At 43.2% G+C, this 20,356-nt stretch overlaps 1 protein-coding gene across 2 annotated transcripts in view; it reads right to left on the bottom strand.

The window, feature by feature from the left end:
* Nucleotides 1-920: 920 nt before the first annotated feature.
* The window catches only part of DRC11 (dynein regulatory complex subunit 11), a 172,472-nt gene continuing 153,036 nt past the window's right edge, over nt 921-20,356 (bottom strand). For both annotated transcript variants that reach the window (XM_082630649.1, XM_082630650.1), the window contains 3 exons: nt 19,304-19,481; nt 10,353-10,591; nt 921-1,157 (listed from right to left, as the gene is read on the bottom strand). In XM_082630649.1, the coding sequence (XP_082486775.1) occupies nt 1,023-1,157; nt 10,353-10,591; nt 19,304-19,481 (552 nt within the window). In that variant the 3' untranslated portion in view covers nt 921-1,022. The remainder of the gene's footprint in view (nt 1,158-10,352; nt 10,592-19,303; nt 19,482-20,356) is intronic.

Below are 20,356 nucleotides of genomic sequence, written 5' to 3'. Positions count from 1 at the left end.
GATCTAACCCACTGAAAATCCCAGGAAAGCCAGGAGATCTAGCTTGGTCTATGGAGTAGGAGATTGTAGAACTTTCTGTGGTGTAACCAAAAACTGCACAATAGTTAATCTGAATTAAATTCCAGTAAATTTATTGCACCTCAATTTGTCTCCTTCCTTTGATTGTGTTCTCACCACAATTTAGAAGCGGGTTACTTACAATATGCCACCAAGTAAACTTTCATATTCCTACAAAATTGAAATTTATCTTTTGACCCTCACCTTTCTATTCTTTAATCTTTTTCTTTCTTAGAATTTCTTACTTCTTTATTTAGAGTTTCTCTTCTCCTATTTTTACCCCATTTTTGGGTGGTAGTTTTCATCTAGCCATTGGCCTGACAGTGCTCCAGTGCTTCTCAAGAGCAGGAACCCAGGAATTAAGAGGCAATGACTTAGTCCCAATGTTCAAATATTAGCTGTGTGACCCTGGGCCTTAGTTTCCCCATCTTCAAAGTCAGAAGATTGAAAGCGTTAATTTAAGAGATCTTTTTTAGCTCCAGCAACCAAATTATTGAGTCAGTCCAAGAAAAAGTTTTTATTCCATTATATAGAAGATTTGAATAGAGCAAATAATTAATTTATTAAAATATGTGCAAGATAATATACAGATTATTAATAAAAAGTTAGTAGTACCGATGACTGACTGAATTTACTAGTTGTCAGATTAGACTATTTTCTAACTATCAAAATTTAAATTTAGCAACTAGTACCGATGAGATGACGTGTCCAACTGGGATAGATTGTGGAGTGTGTGAAGAGTGAGTTTTGCTTATATACAAACTTTATATAGATTAAGAAATAATTACAAGCTCTAGAAATGCTTTTTATGCACAACTAACTTGGTAGTCAGCTTACAAAGATCTAACTGAGCGAGGGCAGGGCTGGTGGACGTAGGGCATCAGTGTGGGTCTTCAGACAGGCAATGGTCAATCTCCTCCCTGGAGAGTCGGGCCCACCTCCATCCCTGGCTCCTCAGAGAGGCATTACTTTTTCTTTTTCTTTTTCTCCTTTATCCCTTTCTTCTCCTTCTCTTTTCCTTTGTTCTTTTCATTTTCTTTGTTATCTCCTGTTAATGCCAAGGCTCGCTTTTTACCCATAGGGGTCTTGGCGTACCAGTCCTGAAATCAAACAGACATTCAGGAAAATATCAAAATGTTGTGAATTCACTAGTATGCCCTTAAAAATAAAGAAAAGCTCACTGAACGGAAGGGGGCAGGCAGTCATTAAATGCTGGGCATTTAATGTATGTTCAATACAAATTCTTCCTACGTGGGTTTACCAACCTGTATTTCTATACAATTTGAAACTTCTATCTCAAGGAGTTAACAGTTAAGGAGGATCGCTGGCCAGATCTAACCAACGACCCTTCCCAACTAAGTCACCTGACTTCCTGGGAAGCTTGCTCTATCCCGAAGGTGTGAGTTTTCTTGGTAATATGAATGGCTCCCTATGGTTCAGACAAGGCCACCAGCAGCTGGACTGAGGGATACTGTTAAAAACATGGCAGAAATACTGGAGCCAAAATACCCCAAAGCACTTAAGGATTGCAACTGGCCCTGTGATGACATTTTTCTCAACTTTCACATTTATTTGAAATCTGAGAAACACTTTGGTTTATAAGCTCTGTGGTTATATTATTTCATTAAATGACTATGCTACAACTTATTTATCAATTCTCCCATTAACGGACATATAGGTCATTTCCAATATTTTGTTATTATGAACAATGTTGAAATTCACAACTTTTATATCTCCTTATACACAAATGAGAAAACTTCTCTGGGGCATATACATAGAAATAGAATTCCTGGTTGTAGGTCATGAGCATCTTCAGTTTTATTTGATATTTCCAAACTGCACTCTGAAGTGTGTGAGTAGGACACTATCTCAGTCTTTGTGTGTCTTAAAGTATCTTTATTTTTTCCAATCTCTTGGATGTTAGTTTAGCTGGATACAAATTTTAGGTAGACAGTTATTTTTCCTCAGCACTTTGCAGATATACTCTCACTTTCTTCTGGTGTCTATTTTTGCCAAGCAGATGTCTGATCTCCCAATTGCTTCTTTGCAGGTAATCTGGTATCTTAAGACTGGCTTGTTGCCTTGTTCTTAGGTTCACAATAATGCATGTAGCTGTAGATTTGCTTCATGTGTTCTGCTGGTCATGTGGAGTTTGTTTTTAACCTAAGAAGTCACATCTTTAATTAAGGAAAATTCTCAGCAAGTATTTCTTCAAATAATTGTTGCTCTGACATTTCTTCTTTTCTTCTAGGACTGCTATTAGCTGGGTGTCAGTGTCTTCAAAGGTTCTTACTTGCAGTTTATAGGCTTTATGTTTTTATTTTTCTATGTTGCCTTCTGGGGGGAGCTGTGAAAGAGTTGTGAAAAGAGTTCACACCTCTTTTATTTTTTGGCTTTTTATGTTAGTTACCTTATTTTTCGTTTCAAAGCTTTCTTTTTGTGATTTTTTTCATTATCTGTTTTTATTCCATTTCTGCCTGTCTTTGTTTCAAAACTTCGTGTGCATCCCTAATGGAAGTTATGCCTTCATTTATTTTCTTGAACATCTTAATCATATTAATCTAAATGTTTTTGTTTAAACTACTATCTTTTAATCATTTTTGTTTGAAGATTGCATGTAACACTAGATTTCCTAAAATGTTTTGGAATTTTGATTTTCAGATTTGTTTTGGTCTCTCTCTCTCTCTCTCATTATACCTACCTCCCTAGCAGTACTGCACTTGCTTCCACGTGGTTCTCTAAACCCACATCCAGAACCAGGACTTATAGGGTGTTTAGAAGCTAATGCTCCTTGGTGATATTGGGATATCAAAGATCCAGTCATAGAAGCAGCAGATTTGTCATTTTATCTGCTACAACTCCTAATCTTTGTTTTCTATCATTTATTTCTCTCTATGCTACATGCCAGGCATCTGGTTGTCCCTGTGTTTGAGATTTATCTTTGTTTCTGGCACTTGGGGATTTTCTCATTCTTCTTTTAGCATTGACTCACCTTTCAACGTAAGGTGAGGTGGCCAAGTAGTTAAGGTGATGGACTCCTAATCTACTGCGGCACAGTATGGAATATGGTCAATAAAATTGGCTTTGGAGTGAGATTTGAATCTTAGCTCCACTCCTTTTAAGCTGTGTGACCTGGAACAAGTCTTTTTGCCTCTTGTGGTTTTTGTTTGTTTGTTTGTTTTGTTTTGGCTGCTGCAGCAAATTACCACATGGCTTAAAAAAACACTTATTATCTTATAGTTCTGTAGATCAGAAGTCCAAAATGGGTCTCATGGGGCTAAAATTAAGGTATCTGCAGGCTGTGTTCCTTTCTGGAGTTCCAGGGGAGAATCTGTCCCCTTGTCTTTTGTAGTTTCCAGAGGCCAGGAGCTATCCTGGATTGTGGCCCCATCTCTAGCTTCGAGCTATAGCAGTGTTGTGCTACCTGGAGCCTCAGTGATTCCTCACGCTGCCATCTCTCTGGTTTCTCTTCTTTTGCCCTCTTCTAACTTTTATGATTACACTGGACTCACAAGGATAATTCAGGGTAACCTGTCTTAAGGTCAGCTGATTAGCAAACTTATTCCATCTGAAACCTTAATTCCCCTTTGCCATGTAACCTAACATAGGCCCAGGTTCCAGGGACCCAGATGTAGACCTCTTTGGGGAGCCAATATTCTGCCTACTACACCTCATTATAACTCAGTTTCCCCACCTGCAAAATAGGGTAAATGGTGTGGTCTAACTGAGTTAATAGGGTGTCTGGCACATAAGTAGTCATAAATATTAGCTAACACTATTAAAACTATTACATCATTATCATTCAATATTTTCTCCATCATGTCCATTGTGCAGGTACATGTGTTTGGAGAATCCGCAAGACCCTAGTCTGACATGTTGTCAGAAACACAGTTGGGTGAAATTTCTCAGGGTGAAAATGATAGACCTGATTACCAGCAACTACAGCCATGGAATCACATTACTCAGCAGAGTGACAGTTTCATTCCTTTTATCCATCTGCTCAATCCGTTTGCCGCTAAACAAGTTAACTGAACATCTAGGTGGGACCAGGCACTGTGCCAAGTCCTGGAGATATGACAGGAAGCAGAAATGGATGTGGGGTCAGCAGAAACTCTGCAAGCCAGAAGGGAGTGGCAGGACATATTTAAAGTGATGAAAGGGAAAATCCTACAACCAAGATTACTCTACCCAGCAAGGATCTCATTCAGATTCGATGGAGAAATTAAAACATTTACAGACAAGCAAAAGCTAAGAGAATTCAGCACCACCAAATTCAGCTGTACAACAAATGCTAAAGGAACTTCTCTTGGCAGGAAACACAAGAGAAGAAGATCTACAATAACAAACCCCAAACAATTAAGAAAATGGTAATAGGAATATACATACTGATAACTACCTTAAATGTAAGTGGATTAAACGCTCCAACCAAAAGACATAGACTGGCTGAATGGATACAAAAACAAGACTCATACGTATGTTGTCAACAAGAGACCCACTTCAGACCTAGGGACATATACAGACTGAAAGTGAGGGGATGGAAAATGATACTCCATGAAAATGGAAATCAAAAGAAAGCTGGAGTGGCAATTCTCATATCAGACAAAATAGACATTCAAATAAAGACTATTAGAAGAGACAAAGAAGGACACTATATAATGATCAGGGAAACTATCAAGAAGAATATGTAACAATTGTAAATATTTATGCACCCAACATAGGAGCACCTCAATACATAAGGCAAATGCTAACAGACATAAAAGGGGAAATCAACAGTAACACAATCATAGTAGGGGACTTTAACACCCCACTTTCACCAATCAACAGATCATACAAAATGAAAATAAATAAGGAAAAACAAGCTTTAAATGATACATTAAACAAGATGGACTTAATTGATATTTATAGGACATTCCATCCAAAAACAACAGAATACACTTTCTTCTCAAGTGCTCATGGAACATTATCCAGGACAGATCATATCTTGGGTCACAAATCAAGCCTTGGTAAATTTAAGAAAATTGAAATCGTATCAAGTATCTTTTCCGACCACAATGCTATGAGGCTAGACATCAATTACAGGAAAAAAACTGTAAAAAATACAAACACATGGAGACTAAACAATACACTACTAAGTAAGCAAGAGATCACTGAAGAAATCAAAGAGGAAATAAAAAAATACCTAGAAACAAATGACAATGAAAACACGACGGGCCAAAACCTATGGGATGCAGCAAAAGCAGTTCTAAGAGGGAAGTTTATAGCAATACAATCCTACCTCAAGAAACAAAAAACATCTCAAATAAACATCCGAACCTTACACCTAAAGTAATTAGAGAAAGAAGAACAAAAAACCTGCAAAATTAGCAGAAGGAAATAAATCATAAAGATCAGATCAGAAATAAATGAAAAAGAAATGAAGGAAACAATAGCAAAGATCAATAAAACTAAAAGCTGGTTCTTTGAAAAGATAAACAAAATTGATAAACCATTAGCCAGACTCATCAAGAAAAAAAGGGAGAAGACTCAAATTAGTAGAATTAGAAATGGAAAAGGACAAGTAACAACTGACACTGCAGAAATACAAAAGATCATGAGAGATTACTACAAGCAACTATATGACAATAAAATGGACAACCTGGAAGAAATGGACAAATTCTTAGAAAAGCACAACCTTCCGAGCCTGAACCAGAAAGAAATAGAAAATATAAAAAGACCAATCACAAGCACTGAAATTGAGACTGTGATAAATAATCTTCCAACAAACAAAAAGCCCAGGACCACATGGCTTCACAGGTGAATTCTATCAAACATTTAGAGAAGTGCTAACACCTATCCTTCTCAAACTCTTCCAAAATGTAGCAGGGGGAGGAACACTCCCAAACTTATTCTATGAGGCCACCATCTCCCTGATACCAAAACCAGACAAAGATGTCACAAACAAAGAAAACTACAGGCCAATATCACTGATGAATATAGAGGCAAAAATCCTCAACAAAATACCAGCAAACAGAATCCAATAGCACATTAAAAGGATCATACACGATGATCAAGTGGGGTTTATTCCAGGAATGCAAGGATTCTTCAGTATATGCACATCAATCAATGTGATACACCATATTAACAAATTGAAGGAGAAAAACCATATGATCATCTCAATAGATGCAGAAAAAGCTTTCGACAAAATTCAACACCTATTTATAATAAAAACCCTCCAGGAAGTAGGCATAGAGGGAACTTACCTCAACATAATAAAGACCATATATGACAAACCCACAGCCAACATCATTCTCAATGGTGAAAAATTGAAACCATTTCCTCTTGAAGATCAGGAACAAGACAAGGTTGTCCACTCTCACCACTCTTATTCAACATAGTTTTGGAAGGTTTTAGCCACAGCAATCAGAGAAGAAAAAGAAATAAAAGGAATCCAAATCAGAAAAGAAGAAGTAAAGCTGTCACTGTTTGCAGATGACATGATACTATACATAGAGAATCCTAAAGATGCTACCAGAAAACTACTAGAGCTAATCAATGAATTTGGTAAAGTAGCAGGATACAAAATTAATGCACAGAAATCTATTGCATTCTTATACACTAATGATGAAAAATCTGAAAGAGAAATTAAGGAAACACTCCCATTTACCACTTCAAGATAAAGAATAAAATACCTAGGGATAAATCTACCTAGAATAAATAAATCTAAGGAGACAAAAGACCTGTATGCAGAAAACTATAAGACACTGATGAAAGAAATTAAAGCTTATACAAACACATGCAGAGATATAATATGTTCTTGGATTGGAAGAATCAACACTGTGAAAATGACTATACTACCAAAAGGAATTTACCGATTCAATGCATCCCTATCAAAATACCAATGGCAATTTTCACAGAACTAGAACAAAAAATTTCACAATTTGTACGGAAACACAAAAGACCCTGAATAGCCAAAGCTATCTTGAGAAAGAAAAACAGAGCTGGAGGAATCAGGCTCCCTGACTTCAGACTATACTACAAAGCTACAGTAATCAAGACAGTATGGTACTGGCACAAAAACAGAAATATAGATCACTGGAACAGGATAGAAAGCCCAGAGATAAACCCACGCACATATGGTTACCTTATTTTTGATAAAGGAGGCAAGAATATACAATGGAGAAAAGACACCCCTTCAATAAGTGGTTCTGAGAAAAATGGACAATTATATGTAAAAGAATGAAATTAGAACACTCCCTAACACCATACACAAAAATAAACTCAAAGTGGATTAAAAACCTAAATGTAAGGCCAGACACTATAAAACCCTTAGAGGAAAACATAGGCAGAACACTCTATGACATAAATCACAGCAAGATCCTTTTGGACCCACCTCCTAGAGAAACAGAAATAAAAACAAAAATAAACAAATGGGACCTAATGAAACTTCAAAGCTTTTGCACAGCAAAGGAAACCATAAACAAGATGAAAAGACAACCCTCAGAATGGGAGAAAATTTTTGCAAATGAAGAAACTGACAAAGGATTAATCTCCAAAATTTACAAGCAGCTCATGCAGCTCAATATCAAAAAAACAAACAACCCAATCCAAAAATGGGCAGAGGACCTAAAGTGACATTTCTTCAAAGAAGATATACAGATTGCCAACAAACACATGAAAGGATGCTCAACATCACTAATCATTAGAGAATTGCAAATCAAAACTACAATGAGGTATCATCTCACACCCGTCAGAATGGCCATCATCAAAAAATCTACAAACAATAAATGCTGGAGAGGGTGTGGAGAAAAGGGAACCCTCTTGCACTGTCGGTGGGAATGTAAATTGATACAGCTACTATGGAGAACAGTATGGAGGTCCTTAAAAAACTAAAAATAGAACTACCATATGACCCAGCAATCCCACTACTGGGCATATACCCTGAGAAAACCATAATTCAAAAAGAGTCATGTACCACAATGTTCATTGCAGCTCTATCTACAATAACCAGGATGTGGAAGCAACCTAAGTGTCCATCGACAGATGAATGGATAAAGAAGACGTGGCACATATATACAATGGAATATTACTCAGCCATAAAAAGAAACAAAATTGAGTTATTTGTAGTGAGGTGGATGGACCTAGAGTCTGTCATACAGAGTGAAGTAAGTCAGAAAGAGAAAAACAAATACCGTACGCTAACACAGATATATGGAATCTAAAAAAATAAAATGGTTCTGAAGAACCTAGGGACAGGAATAAAGACGCAGATTAGACAGGGGCAGGACAGGAATAAAGACGCAGATATAGAGAATGGACTTGAGGACACGGGGAGGGGGGACAGTAAGCTGGGACGAAGTGAGAGAGTGGCATGGACATATATACACTACCAAATGTAAAATAGATAGCTAGTGGGAAATAGCCACATAGCACAGGGAGGTCAGCTCGGTGCTTTGTTACCACCTAGAGGGGTGGGACAGAGAGGGTGGGAGGGAGACACAAGAGGGAGGAGATATGGGGATATATGTATATGTATAGCTGATCCACTTTGCTATAAAGCAGAAACTAACATACCGTTATAAAGCAATTATACTCCAATGAAGATGTTAAAAAAAAAAAAAGAAATGGATGGGGGGGATGGAGTTAGTGGTGATGGTGGTAAAATGATTTCATTTCCCTGAAAAATGAAAAAAGTGATCAAATGTGCCAAGAATGGATGTGAGAAGCATATGCTTTCTCATCCCAGGTTATAAAATGGTAGCATTTCCTTCTTTTGATTAGTATGATCAGTTCCAGTTATTGGACCTCAAGCACTTGTAACATAGAAAAACTTCTAGAGATCATTTCGGAAAGTTAAAAACCCAGCTAAGAGAAAGCATAGATTTTAACACCTAAGCTTACCTCCTCAAAGTAAGGAGAAACATTATTTTAGAAAGAAGAAACAACCTAGGGATTTCTGAAAAGGATATATTGCTTGAAGAGGATGAATATTTGCAACTAATACTAACAAGGTTTAAATAGTTAACAAGTATATCAGACACTTGGCAAAGCTCCAGCTTGGAGCTGGAAATATTTCTTTTGAGTTTTTCTAGAGCAGGGGTCAGGAAACTATGGCTGATGGGCCAAATCTGGTCTGCTGCTTGTTTTTGCAAATAAAGTTTTATTGGAACTCAGTCATACTTAGTCATTTATGTTCTCTGTCTGGATGCTTTTGTGCCATGATGCAGAGTTTAATAGTTGTGATAGAGATTGCATAGCTCTCAAAGTCTAAGATAATTGTTATCTGGCCCTTTTTGGAAAAAGTTTATCAACCCTTGTGCAGATCATTATTTGGGGGATCAGTATGGAGACTGTTTTCAACCTTCATTGAAGCATCAGCAGCCAAGCAGAGGGGAAACAGTTTCTAGAGTTGGTGGAAAAGTGACACGTCGTAGAGGGAATTCTCCTAATCCCAAGCAGGCTTTCAGAGACAAGAGGCTTGAACGGGAATTCCAGCTCTCTTTCCGGTGACTGCATGGCCAAGATGGTGGTGGATATAATTGCATGGATACAGTTTTCCTCCCTTTTTTTCCAGTTGGCCAAGAAAACTACCTTTAGGTTCAGAAAGAGAACACAACTGTACTCATTCTTATTAAAAGGATTTGGAGGGGTTGCCTGCTGGCCTGGGCCTTGGGGACGAAGGCTCTAAAACTGATTGTGCCTGGAAAAGGCACATCACTCTTGGCTAGTTCTTTTCCTCCCATATCGAGGGATATGGAAGAGTTAATTCTCAAAGTTTCCTCCAGATCTAAAAAGTTCTGTGAATATATCAGAGTGTGTTCAAAAATATGAAAACTAAACGTTGGAGAATTTTCTTGTGATTTCCTATCGCAAGTGTACTGGAAGATGAAGTGTACCAGGGTAAATATGGAGCAAAAGCAGCATTGGCTGGAAGTATACTATTTAGGGAATGTTTTTTCCATGCAAAACTTGTTCCATTATGTGAATTATGAAGTAAGAACCAGTGAGAACAAAGGGAGGGGTGTGTGTGTGTGTGTGTGTGTGTGTGTATGTGTGCAAATCCAATGGTTTTGAAGCTGCTACTCAATTCTGTAATTTGGCTGTTCATTTATAAGGTCATGGATCACAATTTTCCTAAAATTTTGAAGACATGTGCTTTACTGCTAAGGCCAGAAAAATATGTGGTCCCAAAATTTCGAGTTTCTAAATTTTACTGGCTATGGTAGAGTCCAAATGCATGAAACCCAGGAGACTGGAGGGAGGAGGTGATGTGACAAGTGTTTGCTGCTAGGACCTGGCGAGATAGGTGTTGCGTTTACCTTAAAGCTCTCTTCTTCCTCTTGGTAGACGGGACTCATGCTGGAGAGGGACGCGATGAACTCGAGGGCGGTGAGCGGCTTGTGAGATTGCTGCCGGATTCTCCGCTCCGTGAGCACCTCCTTCACCACTTGGACGATGGTACCCTGGGTGAAGCCGTCGGTGATCTTTGCCAGGCAACTGACGCTCAAGGCACCAGTGACGACTCCGCCGTTGCGCTGAATGATCTCTTTCCACAAAACTGTTGTATCCAAAATGATGGAAAAGACAGAGAACAGGAGTCACCACAGAGAAAGCAGCATTAACTCAGTTCCCAGGACAAAGCTGTGACTCACCAAGAAAGGAGAGCACAGGAGGTCTGCTCCAATTTGTAATTCAAATGAGCAGGAAGTCACATAACCAAATGCTCTTCCCTGAGTGATTTTCAACCATAAGGGATGCACATCAATGGCCTCGAGGTCTACAGACTATGAGCCCCTTGAATTGACAAGGAAAAATTAAACTAGGGTCAGTGTAGTTTTAGGGTGTTACCTTCAAAGATGTTCAAAATCTTCTAAAATTGGAAATTTCCGTGGGTGTCTATGGCATTTGGCTAAGTAGGAGTCTGACTTGTTTGAGCTACAAAGTTCACTTCTTACATGATTTTTATGTGTGGAATTGGAATGCAGAGTCCAATTTCTATCAGCCACGGCAGGGCTCGGTTCCCGTTGGGTGTAAGACACTGTCCCACACGTCCCATTAGACAGAGCAACTGGACCCTCTATTCTCTGCCCCCAACAATGGAGAAACATGCACAGATGAACAGATCTACCAGATGGGTGTCCTGTTGGTGTGTGGGTCAGTGGGACCTGGGGTAACCGGGAGATTTCACTTAGAACACAGGGATGCTGTGGAGATGCATTATGAAATTATCCCTGATGTTTACTTAACCTTAGAGAGAGGATGGTCTCCCATACAACAGTCGAGACGAGATTACACTTTGAGAACTATGTCTATTCTGTCAAGAGAGGCTCCAGGGAAATAAATGAGACTTGCTGTGGTGTGTTTAGTTCTATCCAGACAGTGAGGAAGGATGCAGGCAGGGTAAGGCCTTCCATATCAGAATGAGCCGCGGTACTGAGACGATTTGGCCAGATGTCTCTAGAGCATTTTGACCTTCTTTGAGGAATATTTGAAACAGTTTTTAAAAAATTGAAGATTACTGCATGATCTGAGCAGTGTCAGGTGTGTGACATGACTGCATCATCCAAATACATTGATCCAAGAACACTTGATGAAATGAAAAGGTCCAATGACTGTCAAGGGATAGAATGACTTGGAACGTAACTAGGACCCACATCAGAGCCTGGCTTTTGGGGCCATGAGTTATTCCAACAATGCGCCTCCACTGTCCTCCTTGGCGGGGGATCCTTGGCCCCAAGGTGAGCTGAGTTGCTGGGAAGGGGTGCATGTTATTGTGGGGCCTGTGGTGTCTTCCAATGGTGGAAGGTTAGCTATCAAGGGATGAAAGCTGCAGTGAGACCAGCAAGGGCCATGGGGGCACCCAAATTTGCCTAAAGCAACATCTTCCTCCTGCGTCTACACTGCTACTTCCTTGGTGGGTTTATTTGAACCTGAACCCATCTAAGGTAAAAGTGGGAGTAGAAAGATTTACTTCTCAAGCTGCTATGAGAAATAAGGACAAGAATGTGTACAAATCACTTGGAAGAAACTGTTCTGGCATATGGTGGACACTTTCTCTTCTGTAGCTTTATTACTGTTATTTCTGTAATTTTATTACTATCAAGTCATTCCACTTCGTACCAAAGTTTCCTAATGCTCAGTAAAACATCAATTATAAAAGCTAACACAAAATAAACTACAGAGTATTTCTAAGCATATCTGTGTAAAAGACAGATTGGAGCAGGGGAGGATTACCCTTATCTAAATACAACTGTTGTAGGGTTAGACATCAGGAGACACAACCCATGGTAAAAACACAGAGCAACAACAACCACCAGATGACACCATCCCTTGGGATCTCACCTGTCTCCTGTCTTCATTCATTACATCTAGAAGCCGTGCAAATAGGTCTGAGTGGTGACTCTGGGTGCTGAGAAGGCAACATGTTCTATGGGACAGTCACTGGTGAGAACCCTCAAACCTGAGGACCTGGTAGATACCCCAGGCTGGGAACCCAGAGCAGCTTCAGACTTGGGCACCCGTGGGTGAAATTCCTACCTGCAGCGTGGAGGGGACAAAGAGTGAGGGCCAAGGGCTTCCCAGCGACAAATATCAGCTCTCCCGTGCCTCCCTGTTAAGCTATGAAAGTCACAGCCTCCCTGTATTTTAACACAAAAATCCCTGCAAGTAAAGATTCAGTAATAGTGATGCAGATGTCGGGATTAACAGATACACACTACTATATATAAAGCAGATAACCAACAAGGACTTACTGTATAGCACAGGGACCCCTACTCAGTATTTTGTAATAACATATAAGGGAAAAGAATCTGGAAAAGAATATACATATATATATACAACTGAATCACTGTGCTGTATACCTGAAACTAACACGATATTGTAGATCAACTATACTCCAATAAAAAAATAGTGATGCAAAAAACGACAATTACTCTGGTCTAGTGTGGACATGTAAACACCCTATTGACAATGAACATGTATGATATTCATGTAAAGTCTTGGTCAAGCTTCGTCAAAATACCTAAAACATTGATGACTTCCCCAAGCTCATCATTTTTTAATGGTGGTGCAGTCACAGTTGTGGTACGACTTGCCCACTTGCCCCCAGCCATCTCCAGATCCATAGAAGGGGAGAGAGAATCAGGCTTGACTTCCTTCTCATGTTTGATGAACTAGACTTACTAGCCTTTAAAAGAACAGCTTCTACTGCTTTTACAAAGTCACTGGATCATGGGTTCTTGGCCCTTAAATAGCTGCTCTGGGGCAAAGAGGGGATTCAGGCGTGGAGGGAGCTCTAGCCTGGTGGCTCATTGCAGTGGGAGCCCCACAGCCTGTACTGGAGCCACGAGCAGGCTGCCAAGCCTTTGGTCCAGCGGGGGAGCAGGGGTGGTGGTGGGCACAAAAGCACAACAGGCTTGGGGACTGGCAATGGGTGTGGCCGTGAGGACCAGAGGCCAGGGCTACAGAACAGTTCAAGGCAGCTGAGGGCTCTCTGGACCTGCTGCCGTGTTTAACCTTCCTTTCTCGGATGTGGAGGGCTCTTCAGTTCTTCAGACTAATCTACATCCCCTTCCCCTTCTTTAGGCTGAAAGGAATCTGGTCTTTGGGGCCCCTTCTCTGCTTTTGGCATCCCCAATTGATTCTATCCTGGCTAGTGCTTGAGATGACATAGTCTCTTAAAATTCATTTTTATTTGGGATTTTGCAAAAGCACAAGAGGGTGAATAATGTGATTTGGATGAGCTTCTGGCCTCCGCCGTCTAGAATTCCAGAAAAATTGGAAGACATGGGCTGATAAAAAGAAACAAAATTGAGTTATTTGTAGTGAGGTGGATGGACCTAGAGTCTGTCATACAGAGTGAAGTAAGTCAGAAAGAGAAAAACAAATACCATATGCCAACACATATATATGGAATCTAAAAAAAAAAAAAAAAAAGATTCTGAAGAACCTAGGGGCAGGACAGGAATAAAGCCGCAGATGTAGAGAATGGACTTGAGGACACAGGGACGGGGGAAGGTTAAGCTGGGATGAACTGAGAGAGTGGCATGGACATATATACACTACCTAATGTAAAATAGATAGCTAGTGGGAAGCAGCTGCATAGCACAGGGAGAACAGCTGGGTGCATTGTGACCACCTAGAGGGGTGGGATAGGGAGGGTGGGAGGGAGATGCAAGAGGGAGGAGATATGGGGATATATGTATATGCATAGCTGATTCACCTTGTTATACAGCAGAAACTAACACAGCATTGTAAAGCAGTTATACCCCAATGAAGATGTTAAAAAAAAAAAAAAGAAAGACATGGGCTGGACCCCTCCGAGCAGACACAGGGTCTAAGGTGGGGGGCCTGTGATGAATCGGGTTATTAGCGGAACAGACCCCGGGGAAGAGAGACGGGAGGAGGCATGAGGAACATGGAGAGAAGGAAGCCCAAAGGGATTTCTGGGGACTAGACATGGCATTAATCAACCTGGGGGTGGATTTTCTTTGCAGAGACATTTTGAAGGAAACCGCTTGATTTGGGGAAAGGAGGTAGATATTGAATTATATTTGGTAAACCTTAAGGACCGTGTTTCCTCTGGCTGATCTACCCTTCTCTTCTCAGCCCTGTCACTCCCCTGCACCGCCTGGAGAATCTGAGAAGTTGGATCTTGAGTGTTCCATGCACCTTTGGCCCTCTGCTGCCAGCAGATAGATGGACAAGCAAGGGCCCAAGTTATGGATTTGCAGCCCAGGCTTTACAGGATGCAAGAGACCGTTTTTGATTATTGCAAAGACAGGAATAGTCTTTCTTTAAGATAGATGTCCCAGCCACTGTGGCTATGGTAACTTCAAGGTCACTGGAGGAAATGCTGGGCAGCATTTATGATGTTGGCGAGAATGGCAGGCTGAACAAATCACCCACCGAGAAAGAAATATGTGAGACACATGTGGTTGAGTGGACAGGGCCCTGGGCCCAAGATGACCACTGCTGCAGGTTTATCATCCGCCCACAGGTGAAGGGATGCTTCCTCCTTCCTCTCCCACGATGCTGCCGTGAGCGGATTCAAGTTGGAATCTGTCTTGTGATCTGAGTCCCTAGAGAGGCCTGGCACTTTATCAAAAGAACACAACTGTCCTTGTTATACATCAATAGCTTTATTTCGAAAGGGCCTATGGTTTTGTCAAACAATCAAAACTGTTCAAAGTCAAGAATAATGTTCTAGCCCCTGAAAATTAATAATACTCTACCTTATTCCATTAAGATAGCTTACAATATATATACAATACAGAGAGAGAGAGAGAGAGACAGAGAGACACAGAGAATCTAACCAAGGGGCACGAGAGTGGGGAAGCTCTGATGAAGCCAGGAGCGTGGACTCCTCTGTAGTGGGCAGAGAACGCTGGTGCTCACCCATCTCTGTGTTGACTCCTTCCTTGGCTAAACTACACATCCCTGCCCCCTTGAACCTTGGTGGGGCCTCGTGAGTCATTCTGGCCAATGTGGCTAGAAGAACTGTTGGCCCCTCCTCAGTCTGGTCCCTAAATCTCCTGAGAGATCATTTATACTATTTTTCTTTCTTTTCCTTTGATCCTGGCTGGTTGCAAAGGATCCAGTGGAGGGCTTGCAGGCCCCAGAAGATGGAGAAGTCCCTGGATGGGTGGAGAAATAACTGGGCCCAAAGTCTTCCTGTGCTTTGCATATAACACTGTGATTATGATCACACTTTATCAAGACAGAAATGAATGCATATTGCAAACGGAGTGGCTAATAAGCTAAGAGTTTATCATGTATGGGGAGTAAAGGGTTGTTCTAGCAAATCGCACTGACCAGGAACTTAAGATCAGCCAGAAAGGACCATATATCCTCTCTGTTTCGTTGGTGCTATTGTGACTAATGAAGGATTAATAGAAACCAAGTCTGACCTAATAGTTTTTATTATTATCAGCAATGCACCATGGCTACCATATCATCACTACCGCCATCTCCTCTACCATGACCGCCACCATGACCACCATCATCTCCATCACCAACAGGCTGTGGTCATGACCACCATCATCTCCATCACCACTATGCTGTGGTCATGACCACCATCATCTCCATCACCACCAGGCTGCGGTCATGACCACCATCATCTCCATCACCAACAGGCTGTGGTCATGACCACCATCATCTCCATCACCCCCAGGCTGTAGTCATGACCACCATCATCTCCATCACCCCCAGGCTGCGGTCATGACCACCATCATCTTCATCACCACCAGGCTGTAGTCATGAGCACCATCATCTCCATCACCCCCAGGCTGCAGTCATGACCACCATCATCTCCATCACCACCATGCTGTAGTCATGAGCACCATCATCTCCATCACCCCCAGGCTGTGGTCATGACCACCATCATCTCCATCACCCCCAGGCTGTAGTCATGACCACCATCATCTCCATCACCACTATGCTGTGGTCATGACCACCGCCATCTCCATCACCACCAGGCTGCGGTCATGACCACCGCCATCTCCATCACCACCAGGCTGCGGTCATGACCACCACCATCTCCATCACCACCAGGCTGCGGTCATGACCACCGCCATCTCCATCACCACCAGGCTGCGGTCATGACCACCACCATCTCCATCACCACCAGGCTGCGGTCATGACCACCATCATCTCCATCACCACCAGGCTGCGGTCATGACCACCATCATCTCCATCACCACCATGCTGTAGTCATGAGCACCATCATCTCCATCACCCCCAGGCTGCGGTCATGACCACCATCATCTTCATCACCCCCAGGCTGCAGTCATGACCACCATCATCTCCATCACCACCATGCTGTGGTCATGACCACCGCCATCTCCATCACCACCAGGCTGTAGTCATGAGCACCATCATCTCCATCACCCCCAGGCTGCAGTCATGACCACCATCATCTCCATCACCACCATGCTGTAGTCATAAGCACCATCATCTCCATCACCCCCAGGCTGTGGTCATGACCACCATCATCTCCATCACCCCCAGGCTGTAGTCATGACCACCATCATCTCCATCACCACTATGCTGTGGTCATGACCACCGCCATCTCCATCACCACCAGGCTGCGGTCATGACCACCGCCATCTCCATCACCACCAGGCTGCGGTCATGACCACCACCATCTCCATCACCACCAGGCTGCGGTCATGACCACCGCCATCTCCATCACCACCAGGCTGCGGTCATGACCACCACCATCTCCATCACCACCAGGCTGCGGTCATGACCACCATCATCTCCATCACCACCAGGCTGCGGTCATGACCACCATCATCTCCATCACCACCATGCTGTAGTCATGAGCACCATCATCTCCATCACCCCCAGGCTGCGGTCATGACCACCATCATCTTCATCACCCCCAGGCTGCAGTCATGACCACCATCATCTCCATCACCACCATGCTGTGGTCATGACCACCGCCATCTCCATCACCACCAGGCTGTAGTCATGAGCACCATCATCTCCATCACCCCCAGGCTGCGGTCATGAGCACCATCATCTCCATCACCACCAGGCTGCGGTCATGACCACCATCATCTCCATCACCACCAGGCTGTAGTCATGACCACCATCATCTCCATCACCACCATGCTGTAGTCATGACCACCGCCACCTCCATCACCACCAGGCTGCGGTCATGACCACCGCCATCTCCATCACCACCAGGCTGAGGTCATGACCACCGCCATCTCCGTCACCACCAGGCTGCGGTCATGACCACCAGCATCTCCATCACTTCCAGGCTGCGGTCACCATCACCGCCATTTCCAACGGCACCATCATCATCTCTAAACCGAAGCTACCACCACCACCACTACCATGGGCGGCCAAGACGACCTCTCAATGAGTCGCACCTTTGGTATTCACACACTGTGTAGTCCACTGTCCTTGAACTTGGGCTGGCCCTGTGACTTTCTCTTGACCAGTAGAGGGTGGTGAAAGTGACTCTGTGTAACTTCTGCAGCTGGGTCACAAGGATCCTTTCAGCTTTTGCCTGAACCTCTTGAAACGTTTCCCCTTAGGATGATCCCCCTGGGGACCTAGCTGCCGTGCTGTGGAAGGCCACGGGGAGGGGCCAGGCATAGGAGGTCTGATCACCAGCCCTAGCTGAGCTCCCGGCTGACAGCCAGCAACAACACAGTCATGGAGGGAATGGTCTTGGACGTCCAGCCCTGTCCAGTCTTCAGATGACTGGAGTCCCAGCCGCCATTTACTGCACCATCATGAAACACCTTGGGGAGAACTCCGCCGCTGAGCCCAGTGGCCCCTCAGAATCATGAGAGGCGTACTTTGTTTTTTCCAGCCACTGGGGAGGTCTGTCACACAGCAATCGATAATGGAAACCACCCCCAGCGCCACTGCCGGCTCCCTGGGCCATTTACCAACCTGCCATTTAAATATTCCTCCTCCACACCCACCATCACCGCCTTCTCCCCCTCCACCCGTGCCCTCCGGGAGCTGAGACGGTGCTGGGCATTCTAGCCATCTCAGATAAGGGTCACCACAGCCCTGTGAACTGAACAGTTCTCCTTCTTTAGAGTTGAGAAAATGGAGGCTCAGAATGTCAGCCTACTTCTCAAGGTCATCAGCTATTCCGGGGGAGAGCCAGGATCAGAACCAGGGCTCGTCAGAACCCACGTGCCACGGCTCTTCCCAATTTCATTGCACTGCCTCCCAGGGTCACTTTTTTGTATTGTTCCCATTTAAAAATAGGTTTCAAAAGAAGGGATTTTGAATCTGTCTATCCAAGGGAAAAAACGGAGGAAAAGTAAGCTCTGGTTGTATTTAGTGTTTAAGTAAATCAACATTCTCTTGGACTAGTATTTTGAGCCTGGAAAAAAAAAATCGACCAGGTGAAAAGAAATGCTGTTGCACGGGAAAGACATCACCACCACGGGGACAAGCTGAGTGACCCTAATCTACCTGTCAAAAGAAAAATTCTCACCCACAGGGGCTTTTGTCTCCTTCAGGGCTCAAAATAATAATCCCTGTCCAGTTTCCTTTTGTCTTGGGTAAAAAGAATTACGTTAACAACAGAACAGAGATCTGTTGCTCTTGGGACCTGGTGTTTATGTATATGGCTTGGAGTTCGGCTGATGTCCTGGGGCACTGAGACTTACATCACCTTCTGATGGTCACTGGGTGACGAAGGCCACCCTCCTGGCTCAAGCCCACATGCCTGCAAACACACACCGGACGGCCCAGCCTCGGTTACTGCATACTGGAAGGGGTGAGGGGTACTTGCCATATCTGGAAGCATAGTCTGGTCTGGGAACCAAAATAATTTTTTGATAAACTTTGCAAAAAGGTTGAAGTTCAGCATCAAAAGGTCGCTGTGTTGTCCCCACAATCAGAATCCTGTCATTTGGTTTCAGGAGCTTCAGGATTTTGGGAAGCTGTTTTTTCAGGCGCTTAGGTTCCATCTGGGAGGAAGAGAGAGGGGAAAACAATGAGCCCACACATAGAAAAAATTAAGAACAAAAGAACATAGAGCCTTGGATGCACTGTGGCGTACATTTCTTAAAACGTGATGCCCAAACACACTTTCTTGGAGTTTGTTCTGGGTCGGGTCTCAGGACGTGGTTCCTGGTTTGCGTGGTCTGAATTGCTGGCGCTTCCTTTCCTTAAATCTGGTATTCAGATTTGGAAAGGGGGAAGGAAGGAAGCACCTGACCGAACGCTCTAGCATCTTAACCCTAAGAATGGGAAAGAGGGCGGATTTCCAAGCGGAAGGAAACTGGCTGGGATTGAGAATTGGTTTCCAGTGTGTTCCTCTGAGCTGTTCTGAAGGTGAACTCAAGATTTCCTTTGCTGACGGCTGTGACAATGAGGACCAAGGCCTTGGATCTCAGATCTGAAAACAGCTGGTTACGTAAGAGTGTGACGCTTCTCTCTGAAGCAGTCTGGGTGTAGTTTGAACCTGTATCATTTCAGTATAATCTCAGCACTAATGAGGGGCAGGAGCAAGACTTGAGGTGCCTGAGGGAGGATAACTTCCGGCCTCTGGGCGGGGGGGGGGGCATGTCAGATCTGGCCACGTTGCCACGGCAACGCATGGGCTTTAAATCAACCACAACTACTGCAGCCAGAGAAGAGGCAGCGGCTAGGGGTGATGGGGGGACCTCCACAGAGACACCCAAGAACAGTCTGGGCCTGTTTTGCTCCCATGTGGCTCAGGGGCAATTGAGCCAGAGAGTTAAAGATCCCACCCATCTTGGGGCTTTCCTGGAACCGCTCCAGCACATGTGGGCTACTCTATAGAGATGAGGTCGCCTGTTGCTTGGCCCTGTGTGTCCTG

Source organism: Mesoplodon mirus, assembly GCF_964341445.2.
Source record: "Mesoplodon mirus genome assembly, chromosome: 8".
Classification (NCBI taxonomy): domain Eukaryota; kingdom Metazoa; phylum Chordata; class Mammalia; order Artiodactyla; family Ziphiidae; genus Mesoplodon; species Mesoplodon mirus.
This window is presented reverse-complemented; position numbering and strand designations above follow the sequence as displayed.